At 45.3% G+C, this 15,665-nt stretch overlaps 1 protein-coding gene across 2 annotated transcripts in view; it reads left to right on the top strand.

Moving 5' to 3' along the window:
• The first annotated feature begins 3,270 nt into the window (after positions 1-3,270).
• nlgn1 (neuroligin 1) overlaps positions 3,271-15,665 on the top strand; it is a 155,361-nt gene continuing 142,966 nt past the window's right edge. The window contains exon 1 of one of the 2 annotated variants that reach the window (XM_030084042.1): positions 3,271-3,671. In XM_030084042.1, coding sequence (XP_029939902.1) covers positions 3,566-3,671 — 106 coding nt within the window. In that variant the 5' untranslated portion in view covers positions 3,271-3,565. The remainder of the gene's footprint in view (positions 3,672-15,665) is intronic. The other variant, XM_030084041.1, reaches the window with a different exon arrangement.

Here is a 15,665-nt window from a genome sequence, read left to right as displayed (position 1 = left end):
CCATTTAGCATGCTTCGGTTTTCTAAAAGTAAAAGCATTTTAGGAGGCAATTCTTCTGTGTCCCTGAACAAATAACAAAAACTGCTGACTTTCAGAGGCGGCCGACTAAGCAGTTTATCCTCTGGCATCAACATGGCAGCTGACACAATGTTACACCATGACTATGGTTTGTATACACTCTCGTCTCTGCAACAAGAGCCAGGCAGTCAGACGGCAGGCTTGACGATGAGTGTAATCAGCGTCGACCAAACGTGATGATTTTATCTATTTCAATCCATTAAATTCTAATTTATTTCAATGTGACAAAATACAAAACAGTAATTTCTGGACATTTCCTCAGGCAAAAACTAAACAATTCCACTTGAGCAAGCAGATGACACAGAGGGAAGGAAGACACCTGCAGAACCAGAACCCGACGAGAAGACTTCCTGTAGAACCAGACTCAGAGGAGAGCGTGTATTATGCAACTTTATTTGAATAGAGTCGAGGTTGAGTTGAGTCCAAAGACACAACTGAATTAAACTAAGGTTAAACTAGTTACTCTGCAACAAATAGAAAAAAAAAAACAAAACAAAGTCATGCAGTATTTACTCAAATTTTAGAGCTTGCTTCCCCTGTCCCTGAACATTGTTCTTCCATCCATTCGTCTCATTAAAGAAAAAGTAAAACCACACTAGAGTCCTGCAGCTGTCTGAACAGCTCCCACTCGGCCATGAGTGTCTCCCTCCACCATGTATTAGACAGCATGTGTGGCCTCATCTGCGCCGCCGTTAGTGCACTTTCCTAGAATGCGACCCAAATGAGCACGAGCTCATTTGGGGGGGACCGTGAATTTTGACAACTTGGATCTAATTAAAGGGCTTACAAGAGTTTGATCCTGTAAAGTGATAGAAATCCATCTCATGATGAGGAAAACATGGGATACGTACCTGGCCTTGAGCGATTCGCTGCGCCTACATGTGATGAAAGCCGCATGTAATAATTCATACGGTATATTCGAAGCGATCCACCGGTGCGAGCTGTCAGCCCGAATTAGCGCTGGCGTCTGCGACGAGATGCCGTCGATCTGACGCAGCGGCGCGCGAAGCCACGTCCCTCATTATCACCTCCGCTCCCCCGACTTCAAACAGAAATAGACCAACGCCTCGTGCGTTTCCTCATTTACAAAAAACAGCCGGGGGATTTTTAACAGGCAAAAAAAACAAAACAAAAAAAACAAACAAACATAAAAAAACTACGTCACATGAAGACTGAGCCAATATAGCAGAATTGAGATTAAAGTTTAAGCCTCATTTCATACAGTTTCAGGTGAAAACAATAATTTTGTGTTTATACCAGTGAAAACGCAACTTTAGGGCCGTTTTCCACTGGTTGGCTAGTGGCTACTTATCTATGATTGTACTTCAGCTTTTCTCACACACACACACACACACACACACACACACACACACACACACACAGAGCAAACAGACACAGATTAGATTAGCCTTTTTGTGCCTTCTTCTGTCTCATATATAAAATCTTCATAGCATCTAACTTTCCCTTGTTGTCATGTTTTTTAATTAACTCCACTTTGTACACTTTGCGTGATCAAACCCTCATTTATACAGTCTAAAGCACGGCATTAGCTTCTTGTCTCTATATCACACACAGTCAGGTTTGATCTCTCGCCGTCTTTTTTTTTTGTCTTGATCCTCCGTCTTCTTTTTATTTCCCTTCTACTGTCGATGCTGCAAACTTATGTACATCTTGTTATTCCCAATCTGTCTGCCACTCATTTCTCACTTATCTCTCAGGGCTGTTTCCGAGTGTGAGTGTGTAGTGTGTAGTGTGTGTGTGTGAGCGTGCGTAAAGAGAATGAGTGTGTGTGTGTGTTTTTTTTTCTTCGCTCGGGGATGTGAGTTGTGTCAAAGTCCCGAGTCTGTGTGCGTAATCATGTTGTATCTCCCTAAAGGAGTGTCAGCTCGTCTGGTGTGTGTCTGTGGAAACGGCGTGCTGACGAGACCGTGTGCGTGTGTGCGTGTGTACGTGCGTGCGTGTGTGTGTGTGCGTGCAGTGAAACAGGATTAGCTCAGTGTATGAAATCTGAAGGTGAGCTCATCCAGGTGGAACACTGACTCCTAAGAAGTGTGAAAAAAAAAAAAAATGCAGAAGCCATGGGAAGACGAGTCTCCATGTTCTGTGCTGAGCTCTCATTCACACACACACACACACACACACACACACACACACGCTCAGTCTCGTATTTATATCCTTGTGGGGACCTTCCATTGACTCCCATTCATGTCTAGCCCCTAACCCTGACCCTTACCCTAACCCTAACCCACACCACAACAAAGCCTAACCCTAAAGAAATGTTTTTGCACTTTTACTTTTTTCAGTAACAACAACATGGTCAAGAAAACACTGTTTCTCCTACTTAGGACCGGAAAAAGGTCCCACAAGGCACGTCGTTCCACGTTTTGCTATCCTTGTGGGGACATTTGGCCCCAACAAGGATAGAAATACAAGAACGCACACACACACACACACACACACACACACACACACACACACACACACACACACACACTTCAAAGAGCATTATAACAAAAAAATGGCTGTGACTCCAAAGGTAGAGTCTTTCAATTGGAGGGTTGCTGGTTCAAATCCCGCCTACATGTCAGGAGGCTTTGGTCAATGAGCGGAGATCCACAGCCTTTCCAGTTAAGCGACACTAAAGGCAAATGACTTCCTCTGTGAATCATAGTTGTCTTTCTTCTTCTTCTCTGGTTGTTTGCAGGAGACGCACCTGGGAAGTCTTTTGGTCCTGAACCGGCGCCGGTCCGCACGGCGGCGCGTTCGCCTCAGAGCGATGGAGAACCCGACCGCCGACCGGCCAGGAAGCGGTGCCTGAAAATGAGACCGTCGCACGGGTTTCCCCCCCCACCCACTGCGGCCAGCTGCTGACGGGAGCCCTCTGAGGAATACCTTCCTGTTTTGAGGATTACTCATCTGATGTGTTCGCTTTTCAGAGGCGGAGTTAATTTGCTTTCCTTTCTTTCTGCTGGATGGTTGCCGAAGGATTCCTCCGCTCCGGAGTTAATCGCTTGCTTTTGTGAATTTGATCTGAATGTGATTTGGTGGTCCTGATAGAAAGTTGCGAGCGTGAAGAGACGAGTCGGTGGCCATGTCAAAGCGGAGGCTCCACCTACAGACTGGGTGTCTGCGACCTGGGAGGATGTGCTGCGACGTCTTGGCGAGCCGCCGGCTCTCCGCCTCGCTCCTGCTGGGACTGCTGCTCTTGCAGGCGTGCCCGGCCGCCGTGTCGGCCCAGAAGCTGGACGAGAGCGACCCGGTGGTCGCCACCGCGTACGGCAGGCTGCGCGGCATCAAGAAGGAACTCAACAACGAGATCCTGGGCCCCGTGGTGCAGTTCCTGGGCGTGCCCTACGCCGCGCCGCCCACCGGCGAGCGCCGCTTCCAGCCACCCGAGCCGCCAGCGCTGTGGCCGGAGGTGCGCAACGCCACGCGGTTTGCGCCGGTGTGTCCCCAGAGCATCGTGGAGGGCCGCCTGCCGGACGTCATGCTGCCCGTGTGGTTCACCAACAGCATGGACGTGGTGTCCTCCTTCGTCCAGGACCAGAGCGAGGACTGCCTGTATCTCAACATCTACGTCCCCACGGAGGATGGTGAGTTGGCCCAGAGGGGGGCAGGATCGGTTTGTAGGTGCAGCAGAATTGGGGGGGGTGCAAGGAATCAAACCCTCAACCTGTCTGGTAGGGAGTCTGTGTCATTTTGGTGTGTGTTGTTAGATATACAGTGTGTGAGAGTGTCTCTGTAACGTCCAGAGAAGGAAAGCATGACTCTTGTGCATGTGTCAATGTGCATGATGCGACACAGTGTGAGTGCGATGGAGCCCCCCCCCCCCCCCCCCCCCACCACCACCACCACCACCACCACACCCCTCTTTTTGACCTTTTTCTCCTCTCTTAACAGATTCTCCAAGCTCCTCTCTCCTTCTCCCCGGTGCTTTATTTGCTTTCCACTGCAGGCCCACGCTTCCTCCCTCTCTATTTCCTCTCATGTCTGGAGCTCATCATAGCGTATTGTGCTCCGCCACAATGGCTACAGTTCATTAAACAAGACAGCCATTGTCATGATCATCACCGATTGATTTGGCTGACTGGCTGAGTGACTGGCTTGCCAACTGATAGACTGAATACTGCTCTGATTGAGCCGGTGTGATTCACCCCCCCCCCCCCCCCCCCCCCCCCCCCGTCTCTATTCCTCCCTTTTCCTTCCTCTCCGACTCTCTCTCCGTCAATCAGCTTTGCGTGTGTGCGTGTGTGTGTGTGCGTGTGCATGCCAGCTCCTGTGTGCACCGCGCGTTCAGGGGGCTCCATGTTATTCTTTAGTTTTCTATTCATTTTACAGTCAAAAGAATATCCAAGGAATGTGCCAGGAAACCGGGAAAGAGAATATGTAGACAAGGAGGTATGTATGAGCCGAATGCAACCCCCATGCAATGCCACAGAAAAGACGACACACCGGCGGAGAGGCGGGCGGAGAAGTAGCAGTCGTGACAAAGATGGAGGTCTACAAATTATTCAAGTTTTGACTCAGGGCAGATGTTAATTATTTATTTATTTTTTCTTTTTGGTTAAGAGACTGGACGAATTTTGGCCAGTATTCTACCTTGGGGAGGGGCGTCCCCAACGTGTTTTGGGAAGATTTGTCGAACTTTGTAAACTCCTGCCAATGGAAACAGCACAAAAGAATTAAAAAAAAAACAAAAAACCCTGACTCGCACTTGTAATCTGTAGACCTTGTGATGATGGAGTGGCGGCGAGGTGCAAGCCGGTGCATTCTCTTCCCCCTCCCGGGTATCGACGCGAGCTCTCGCCTTGTCAGCGCGAGCAGACCATTTGATTGGCTGCCAGATCGGAGGTGGGGGGTGGGGTCGGGAGGTCGCGCAGTAATGATGGTTGATGTGCGCCGAGATTGCAAGCATACTAGATCAGGCACAATGTCCTAAACAACACACACACACACACACACACACACACACACACACACACACACACACACACACACACACACACACGCGGTGATGTAGCAGTATGCAGTGTTTAATAAGATGAGCTCAGAGCTCAGGCAGGACCTTGACTGTGTAATCTCCATTAAAAGAAAGCAGAGGTTGGTTGGGGCTACTGTATCAAGCACTGTTTCATCAAGATAATGCCCCCCCACCCCCACCCCCACCCCCACCCCCACGTGTACAATGCGTGTGCTTTGGGTCTGTGTACGGATCAGCCAGTGCAAGTGTGTGAGGGTGTCCTTAATAAGGTCTTGGCGTTAATGTCATTGTCTTGGCAGCGTATTGCATATTCGCTTCTTGTTCTGACTTCCTCATGTACATGTCCACTCTAACCTCTCGCTCGTCGCTCTCTCCTGACAAACACATGGCTGCAGGACGCTCTCCAACTAGGAGGTTGTACAGAGGCTGTGTGTGTGTGTGTGTGTGTGTGTGTGTGTGTGTGTGTGTGTGTGTGTGTGTGTGTGTGTGTGTTAAGTTGCAACGTTGTAAAGTTTTCCCGATTGAACCTTAACACAGCTGTAGATGTGGTGAACATGCAATCTCACTAAGATCTCAGCATCTCGTGAGCTGACAGTTGTGTTGTGGAGTTTCCACGTTCTCCCTGTGGCTGTGTGGCTTTTCCCCTGATGCTCCAGTTTTCTACCACATTTTGGCTAGCTGGGGATCAGATGGCTTCGGATGCATTGATACTGCTACATGCTAATGAGTTTCAGGGCTCACACACCAGTGATGCTACATGCTAACAAGCTTCTAGACTCACACACCAGTGATGCTACATGTTACATGCTGAAGAGTTTCAGGACTCACACAGCAGTGATGCTACATGCTACATGCCAATGAGTTTCCGGACGCACACACCAGTGATGCTACATGCTACATGCTAATGAGTTTCAGGACTCACACACCAGTCGTGCTCCATGCTACATTCTAAAGAGTTTCAGGGTCACACATCAGCGATGCTACATGCTAAAGAGTTTCAGGTTCATACACCAGCGATGCTACATACTAAAAATGATTAAACTCTTACTGGCAATGCTGAGGTTGAGCAGGATGTAAAGGAGAAGGTGAAGAACTCGTCTGGTTGTCCTCATAAGGACCGTCCTGAGCTGTGTTGGAATAAAAAGGTCCTCTGCACATGAAAGCAATATTTCTGATGTCTGTGGGATGGAGTGCGGTCATTAAGTTATCACATGCTGGGATAGCAGTGTCTTTCTTGAGATCTGAGGTAGCAGCACTGCAGTCGGTCTTCATCGCTCGCCGCAATTGCTCAGTTCGTTCTGCAAGCTGAAATAAATGCCTGTCCGTGGCCCGGAATTTATCAAATGTTCAGCTCTAACCAGACCTGTGATGGAAGCGCACGGACAGCATGACAACCACCCAGCTAGCTTTTGAGGAAACTCTTTTAGGCTCAACAAAATAAGGTGTTTGATGATGAAAACCATGTGCAAAAAGCACCCATCAAGAAAGTAATTGCTACTTGCAGAATGTGTTTCATGATCAAAGACTAACTTTTTTTTTTCTTGCAGAAAATGTGTGAACCTCAGAGGTGGAGGTGTATTTTGCAGTGGCCTAATGTAATACAAAAGTCACAGCACAGATATGAAACGCACCACACCATCACAGGTGAACACATTTCAATTTCTAGTGCCCTAGTGCAGGGCATCAGTAAATGCCTGCTGTTAGCTGCAGGCTAGTACTTGTACTTGAAGTTACTTCATTTGTATCACTGGCACTTGCAGTAACGTCACTTGTAGTAATTGCACTTGGAGATACTTGTAACATGTGCACTTGAAGGTACCTCACTTGTAGCACCTGTAGATACAGTTACTTCCCATATAGCACCGGTTCTTAAAGTTACCTCACTTGTAGCACCTATAAATGCAGCTACTTCACTTGTGGCATTTGTACTTGGGAGTTACTTCACTTGTATCACTGGCACTTATAGTAATGTCACTTGTAGTAATTGTACTTGAAGATACTTGTGGCACCTGTAGTTGCAGTTACTTCCCTTGTAGCACCTGCATTTGAATTTATTTCAAGTACAGGTCCTGCACTTGAAGTTACTTCAATTGTAGCACCTGTACTTAAAGTTATTTCACTTGTAGTGACTTTACTTTTAGTAGCTGTACTTGCAGTTTCTTCACTTGTGACACCTGTACTTGGAGTTAGCTCACTTGCAGCACTTGCAGTTAAATCATTTGTAGTGCTTGTACTTGCAGCTTCTTCACGTGCAAGCATCTGTACTTGAATTTACTTCACCTTCGTCCTTTGTACTTGCAGTTGCATCCCCAGCGTTTGAATTGATCTCACTTGTAGCACCTGTAAATGCAGGTACTTCACTTATAGCACCTGTACTAGATGTTGCTTCATTTGTAGCATCTGTACTTGTCACTACTTCACTTGTAGTACTCATACTAGCAGTTACTTCACTTGTAGTGCCTGTAATTGATATTTCTTAACTTGTACCATCTGGACTTGCAGCTAACTCACTTGTAGCACCTGTACTTGCAGTTTCTTTACTTGTACCACTTGCATTTGCAGTTACTTCACTTGTAGCACCTGTATTTGAAGTTCCTTAACTTGTAGCATCTGTACTTGCAACTATTTCACTTGTTGCACCTGTACTTGCAGGTGCTTTACTATTACCACTGGTATTTGCATTTACTTCACTTGTAGCACCTGTACTTGCAGCTGCTTCACTTGGAGCACCTGTACTTAGAGTTGCTTCACTTGTAGTGGTCTTGCTTGAAGTGACCGTCTTTCACATACTCTGCTCACTTTACTTTTGGTACTCATACTGTGGTTATTTACTTGAAGTGCTTGTACTTTGAGTTACATTACTTGTAGTATTTGTACTTTTGGTTTCTTACTTGTAGTGCTTGTACTTGCATTTATTTCACATGTGCCAGTCATCCTGACTGATACTTCCCTTGTAACACTTGCTCTTGCAGTCACCTCACTTGTAGTGCTCATGCTTACAGTGACTCTGCTTGTAGACCTCATACTCGTAGTCACCTCATTTGCAGTACTCATAATTGAAATTACTTCACTTGTACTGCGATTGTTGCAGTTACTTCACTTTTAGTACTTGTACTTGCAACTACTTCACTTGTATTCTCCTTCTTGTGCAGCTACTTCTCTTGAACTGCTTTTACTTGCAGTTACTTCACTTTCAGCACCTATATCTGCAATTACTTCTCTTGTAGTACTTGTATTTACAGTTTCTTCACTTGTAGCACCTGCACTTGCAGTTACTTCTCTTGTCGCGCTCATCCTTTCAGTCACCTCACTATTGTGCTCATACTTGAAATTACTTCAGTTTTAGGGCTCATACTTACATTTACTTAACGTGTAGCACCTGCACTTGCTATTACTTCATTTGTGATTCCCATACTGAAAGTCATTGAACTTGTAGCGTCTGTGCTTGCAGTTACTTCACTCACAGCTCTTGTGCCTGCAGTTACTTCACTTGGAGCACTAGTACTTGCAGCTACTTTGATTGTAGCACTAGTACTTGCAGCTACCTAACTTCTAGTACCTATACTTGCAGTTACTTCACTTGCAGCACTTGTACTTCCACCTACTTCATTTGAAGTGCTCATACTTGCACTTACCAAACTTGTAGCACCTGTACTTGCAGTTACTTTACTTGTAGCGCCTGTGCTTTCGCTACTTTATTTGTAGCACTTGTTCTTGAACTTACTTAACTTGTAACGCTCATCCTTGCAGTGACTTCACTTGTTGCACTTGTATTTTCAGCTACTTCACTAGTAGCACCTGCACTTGCAGTTATTGCACTTCTAGCACCTATATTTGCAATTGCTTCACTTACAGTACTCGTACTTAGCGTAGCTTCTCTTGTAGCGCTCATACTTGCGGTTACTTCTCTTGCAGCAGCTGTACTTGCAGCTGCTTCAGTTGTTGCACCTGTACATGTCATTACTTCACTTGTAGCTGTTGTACTTGGAGCTACTTCACTTGTAGTGCTTGTACTTGCGGTTACTTCACTTGTAGTGCTCATACTTATAGTTAGTTCACTTGTAGCTTGCATACTTGCAGTTGCATTTTCTGCAGCACCTGTACTTGCGATTACATTATGTAGCTCTCGTAGTTGCAGTTACCTCACCTGTAGTGCCTTTGCAGTTACTTCAGGTGTCGCTGTAATCCATGTCCTTGGTCAAAATGTATGACCTTTTGTCTCCAGTGTACAGAATAAATCATGTCTTTTTAAAAGTAAAAAAACAAAAAGGATGCTGTCATCGGTGAGTAGTTTATAGCTTAAAAGCATTCAGCTGATTCTGTTTATTTTTCCAAATCAGTACAACTTTGAGCTTCTCCAAAGAAGTTTTATGTCTCTTGGCCGCCCTTGAATGTGAGCTTATTCAATCAGATGATTATTTTTTTCACCTCATGGCACTGAATATAAAAGCCGACTTCAGAATACACAACAGAGGATGCAGGGAAAATTAATAATCAACGATCAAACTTGACATTTATGTACATGCAGCCGCTCCTCCATTTCAATAAAGCATTACCTTCATTTAGATCAGCGGTTTTCAAAGTGTGAGGCGTGCCAGAGGGTTTCAGGGGAGGCACGGCACGACAGAGAAGAAAAAAAAAAAACTGTGTGGGCTTCCGAAACAGCAGCGCAGTGTGTCCTGTGAGATTCCTCACCCCCACCACGCCGCCCCCCGCTAGATATGGGAATCGAGAACCGGTTCTTTTGTAGAACCGGTTCCTCATGTCTCAATTCCAAGGAATTACTCGACTGTCTCCTTAACGATTCTGCTGATCGGTTCCGCTGTGTGCGTGACGACGTATCATGGACTCCCAGCAGCCACGGCGCAGCTGCGGTCCGCTCTGGCGCCGCTACAGAGCCGCGGACCGGAAACTTTCAGCAAGGATCCTATTTTTCCTCACTCCGGAGCCGCTGCTTCAATCTAAACAGAAACAAGTCGGTGCCAGATGGAAAGTAGATAGGTGTTCCTAAAACAGTGATTTCAAAATAAAATCTTTCGTGTTTTTTCCTTCACATTGTTTTTTATAATTCTTCTGGTAGAATATATGACAAACAACGCAATCTGATCATTATCTGCATTAGAAGAATGAACAATGTTGTACTTTCTCACTGTAGGAAAGTCAAACAACACCAAAATTGCACAAATCAAAGCTCCATGACCGGAGCGGCTGTGTTGCCAGATTGGACGGGTTTCTGCACAATCAACTTCTGTTGAACCCGAGGTGGGTTGATGGAATGGCTATGTGTTTGTGACGTGTTCTTTTGAAATACAAATCCGATTTTTACGGTTTTAACATGCATTTTCTACAGAGATGGAGGTTTGGACTGCTTTCTATTGTTGGATGGTTTTAACATTATATTTGGGGCAGATCTGGCAACCAACATCAGCTGACAGCAGACACACCAAGACTGTGTGAGTGACAGTGCTGCAGAGCTGGACCAGACATGCAGGGGCATCCAGTGTGAGGCCGGTGTAGTTTGTTTTTGAGCTTTCCAACCTGGCATGAGGAAGAAGCTCCAGAGTCTGGCTGTATTCCACACGAAAAGATGAAACTGGGGCTACTTGCAGCTTGCAAAGTTTTCATGACATGGATATTTTTTTCTTCTGTTCAGGATGAAGATATTAAACAGTAAACAGCCCATTTATTTTGTTTAATTTCTCAGCAAATGAGAATCGATAAGAGAATTGTCAAGGAATCGTACCGATAAGCAGTACTGATAATGGAATTGGAATGGCAAAATTCTGAACAATCCCCCCCACCCCCCGACTCAGACGATAAGAGTAAGCGGGTAAAGGAGGGCCACCATGCTTTTCACTTCTCTTTGGGGAGGCTCGCTATTCCACACTTTGAAGACCCCTGATTTACATACTTGATTAATTACATTAAATTCAACAGTAAGAAAAGTATACTATACACACACACACATACACACAAATTACCAACATTTGAAGTGAACTTCGTGCAGATTTCAAATGTGTTTGTGTGATCAGGCCGTGCACACAAATATCAAACTATCCCAAAGTGACCATGCAAGTAGTACAGCCGAGAGCCCACACAAGACTGGAATCAACTTGAAGAGTGACTAAATCAAAACTGTTGGCTCATTAATATTTTCTAGCAGAAACTGCTGCTTCTGCTTTCTGTTCTCAGTGGTGCTGAGACATTCTGCCAACTGACAGACTCTATTATTAACCACATCATACTGGAGTCTACTTTGGACTTTAGTTCATACAGCCTCATTTTTTCCTTCCTCTTCTTCTCTTATCAACTGCTCCAATGTTGCTTCCAGGTTTTGCTTAATCATTTGTGCTTTGCACTAAATGCTTATACCTCAACGAAGAGTGCTACACAGACTGACAGTATCTGTAATGTCACCCGGATTAACAAGATTCCCGTCAGGTGTTGTGGGAGGGATGGTCCATCGAAACTGAGTAAGAAACTACTCTCAGTTTTCAAATATCCAAAGGAGGAAATTACTGTCACAGTTGGAGATTGATGAGGTGCAGTGTGCCTCACCCATGGTACAAATATGCTACGGCAAGGAGGAGTCAGGACGCCAGGTCAGTATGGCGAGATTGGGTACCAAGAGCCAATGGAAGAACCGCTCAAGGGGAGAGCAGCTGACCCGAAAGACAAGATCATGAAGTTGTGGGGGAACAGAACTACTTCCTGCTTGCCAAGGCTAAAGAACAAAGTATCAGAAAGATCTCTACTAGACGATGTAAACAAAGCACTACTCGGCCCTGAACATCACCGAGACCAAGCAGCTGATCTACAGTACAGCATTAGTTGTCCTAGAGATGCTTGGCTACGAGATGAACAGCATGAGTAGCCAGAAGTCAGAGCCTCCATGGAAAAGAGGGCTAGAGACACAAATCAAGGCAACATGGAAAGAAGTTAGCCTCCTGATAGAACTCAACAGAGGTGTCGAGGTTAAGAAGGAACTGCCCAGGAAATACAGCAAGCTGTCCACAGCCGAGGCTCTGGAGACTGCTGAGCAAAGACTGACAGCCTGAGCTGCCCACCTAAAGAGATATACAAGAGAAGCAGAAGCCAGGAGAACAAACACAACATTCTCCAACAACCCAGCAAAGGTCTACTCTCAATGGCAGTAGGATCACAGCAGACCCACCCAGGGCGGAGACTGAGCAGTACTGGAAGAGTATCTGGGAGAAAGAGGTGCCCCACAACGCTAGAGCACAGTGGCGAGCAGACCTGCAAGCAGAACACTGAGCCTCCCTGAACAAGAACCAGACAACCGGCAGACATCCAGAAAAGAAGACCTGGACAGCTCCAGGTCCTGACAAGGTTCACACCTACTCGCTGAAGAAGGCAACTGCACTCCATGAACACCTGGCAGCCCAAATGACCCAGCTGCTGAGAGAAGGAACCACCCACAGTGGTTGACCCAACTACCATCCAACTACCAGCCTAGAACCTGCCTCAGCCACATGGAAGCTCCTATCTGGCAGCATAGCGGCTAAGATGAACAGGAACATGGAGCAATACATGAGCAGAGCCCAGAAAGGAACTGGCAATAACAGCAGAGGAGCCGAGCACCAGGTACTGGTCGACAGGGCAACTGAGCAAGACTGTAAAAGCAGAAACACCAATCTGAGCACTGCCTGGATTGATTGGCAGAAAACCTCTGACGCAATGCTGCACACATGGATACTGGAATGAAAACTTTGTGCAGCATCGACCAGCAAGTTCTGTAAGATCTACTACAATAGCTTATTTTCATGATTGCATTATACCTTACCGTAAGTCTGCCTTTGCAAGGTCAGCTCTTTCCTATAATGGAAAGAACCAGTGGAATAATCTTCCAAATGCTCTAAAATCATTCTCCTCTTTCAATAGCTTTAAAACAGGACTTACAAAACACTTAAAAAATAGCCAACAATGTACGCATTAAAATGCACGCATTAAAAGGTTTTGATCTTGCGATTGACTGTGTATGTTATGTTATGTTACATGTTGTCTAGTTAATGTTGGAGTTGTGATAGGGTAGATTTTACTATCTTTTTAGCATTGTCAATGTCTTGTGTACTTTTGTGGCAACCCTTTGTCTTGTGAACGGTCTTGTCTTTGTTTCATGTTTTGGGTTGGCCAAATCCCCTGCCGCTGGGACTACAGATGTAAATTAGCCGCAGACTACACTCTGGTACAATGCATCAAATGGCAACATTTATGTTATAATTGTACATTGTCCCATTCAAATAAAATTAAAACAAAAAACAAACAAATAAACAAACAAAAGGACCAGACTGAGACAGGAAGACCCTGAAACAGTCCAGACCATCACAGCAGGGGGCCAGATGCTGCAGGAAAGACCTGGAACCAGAACCGGGATGAGGCAGACTTTACAGGAACATCTGTGGAGGACGGACTGGAGAACCCAGAGTCTAGATGGAGAACACCCCGCAAATGCTGGAGAACAACCAAGACCAGATCCTGAGGAACTTCAAGATCCAGACTGACTAAATGGTGATGGAGAATCAGCCTGACATGGTGGTGGAGGAGAACCAGGAGAACCAGGAGAACCAGGAGAAGAGAGCACTAGTGAGGTTGTAGCCATCCCAATGACAGAACATCAGGAACCACTGGAGAAACACCAAGGACTGAAAGAGCAGCAGGGGGAGATGTGGGCTGTGAAGGCAGCAGTGGTCCAGTAGTGATGGGGGAAGGGGCAGGAACCCCCCAGCTGGATGCTCCAGGAAAGACCAGGAACAACATCTGATTTGTCTACAAGGCCAAAGGTCAAGGGGCGAAGTCTTTATTTGTGTTCATTTATTTCCTAAATAAGACATCGGTAAGTAATGTTTTACATTGTGGGCTTAAAATGACCTTGAAATGCAAATGAACAGAATTTCAACATATGATTAATTGCGATGCGATTTCTGCAATTGATTGTGACTTTTCAAAAATAAAAAAAGAGTCTTATGACAGTTCTAATATTCCAGCTTTTGGAATAATTTTTCATTTTGGAAAATGTGCTAGTTCCAACCATTGCCATAAAGACAGTCTTGAAAATATTAAACTTGCCAAAATTGAAGAGGACCTATAGCTTCACTGCTTATCAATTTCTGGTTATACACACACACACACACACACACACACACACACACACACACACACACACACACACATATATATATATTTAACCTATGTTTTGTTGTGGCCTGATTTTACTAAGACGCCTCTATCCATTCATTAGAAAACACTTCTCAGTCATCTCTTGTCCCGTCTTTGAATGATGGTCAAACTGCAGTTACCGACCGGACGTTCACCGGTCATGAAAACATCATCTGGTTCCTGCTCAGTCAAGTAAACGGCACACACAGAGAGTGTGACTTTGGCTTGCCACCTTCAACTGTTTTGTTCTTCTAAATGGGCACACACACACACACACACACACACACACACACACACACACACACACACACACACACACACACACACACACACACACACAAGCCGCTCTGCTCAAGGTGATAGCATTGACACTCATACATATTCATCACTCTCACATTACAATAAAACAAAACAAAACAACAAAAAGAAAAACGTATTTTTCTTTGTTTATTTGTTTATTTCACCCGACCCTGAGTTAAATTTAGGAATCCTCATTGTAGTCATACGAACAGGCAGGGATACGGATGTCATAACATCACGCCATTGTGAAGATGCTTTTTTTCCCCTTGATTCTTTAGCATTTTGTAATGTTTCCCTTCATGCATATTTCACATGTGAACGACAGAGGCAAACTCTTCCCAGTTTCCATTTCACTCCCGGACATTATTTATGGGGAGCCTTTTCTAGAATGGCCTGTGCGTAACGTGCGGAGCCGGTCGCATCCGTGATGATGATGATGATGATGATGTTGGAGAGGCAATTTGAGCTAAATATGGCCGACGACGCTCACTCGCCTGCACAAACACGCCGCGGAGAAAAATCTCCCGGGTGAATCACGGCGCGGGTCGTCATCTGCCGCATTCGCGTTTCCATCGTTAGAACTGGGAGGTGAGTGATGTTTGGTGGCTGCAAGGCTGAGTCAACAGTGTGAGGCAGGGTGAAAAGGAAAGAGCAGGACGAGCAGATGAGTTTCACAAAGGAAGGGGTCGACGCAGGACTACATGAAATAAACATAGAACCAGAAAAGGATGAATAGCCTGGCCCAGATTGGAGCTCTGACCTGGGCTGGCCCAGTCTTCTTCCTCAAACTGGGATCCTGCAGTTATATTATCATGTATAATTTTCAATTGATGTCTAACAGCATTTTGAAAAAAAATAAATGGCAATAATTTCTGTGAATCTTGGAATAACATATTTTGAATACAATTGGAATCAACTGGATCAAATGGGGGTAACCTTGTAAAGGTGTAAACTTTTCTAAAACGACGTTTTTTCCACTTGAATCGTTGCTAAATGAAAGGAAAACCCCTTCTGAAATTAAGATTTCTGCATTATAACACATTTGCCATCATTTGGACACACTACTTCTCAGGCTGACTAATGTTTTTTGCTGAGCTCCCCTCTTTGTAGCGCTAAATTATTTAGCTGG

Source organism: Salarias fasciatus, chromosome 23 (genome assembly GCF_902148845.1).
Source record: "Salarias fasciatus chromosome 23, fSalaFa1.1, whole genome shotgun sequence".
NCBI classification, from domain to species: Eukaryota; Metazoa; Chordata; class Actinopteri; order Blenniiformes; family Blenniidae; genus Salarias; species Salarias fasciatus.
The sequence above is the reverse complement of the archived record's forward strand: the minus strand, read 5'-3'. Positions and strand labels throughout refer to the sequence as shown.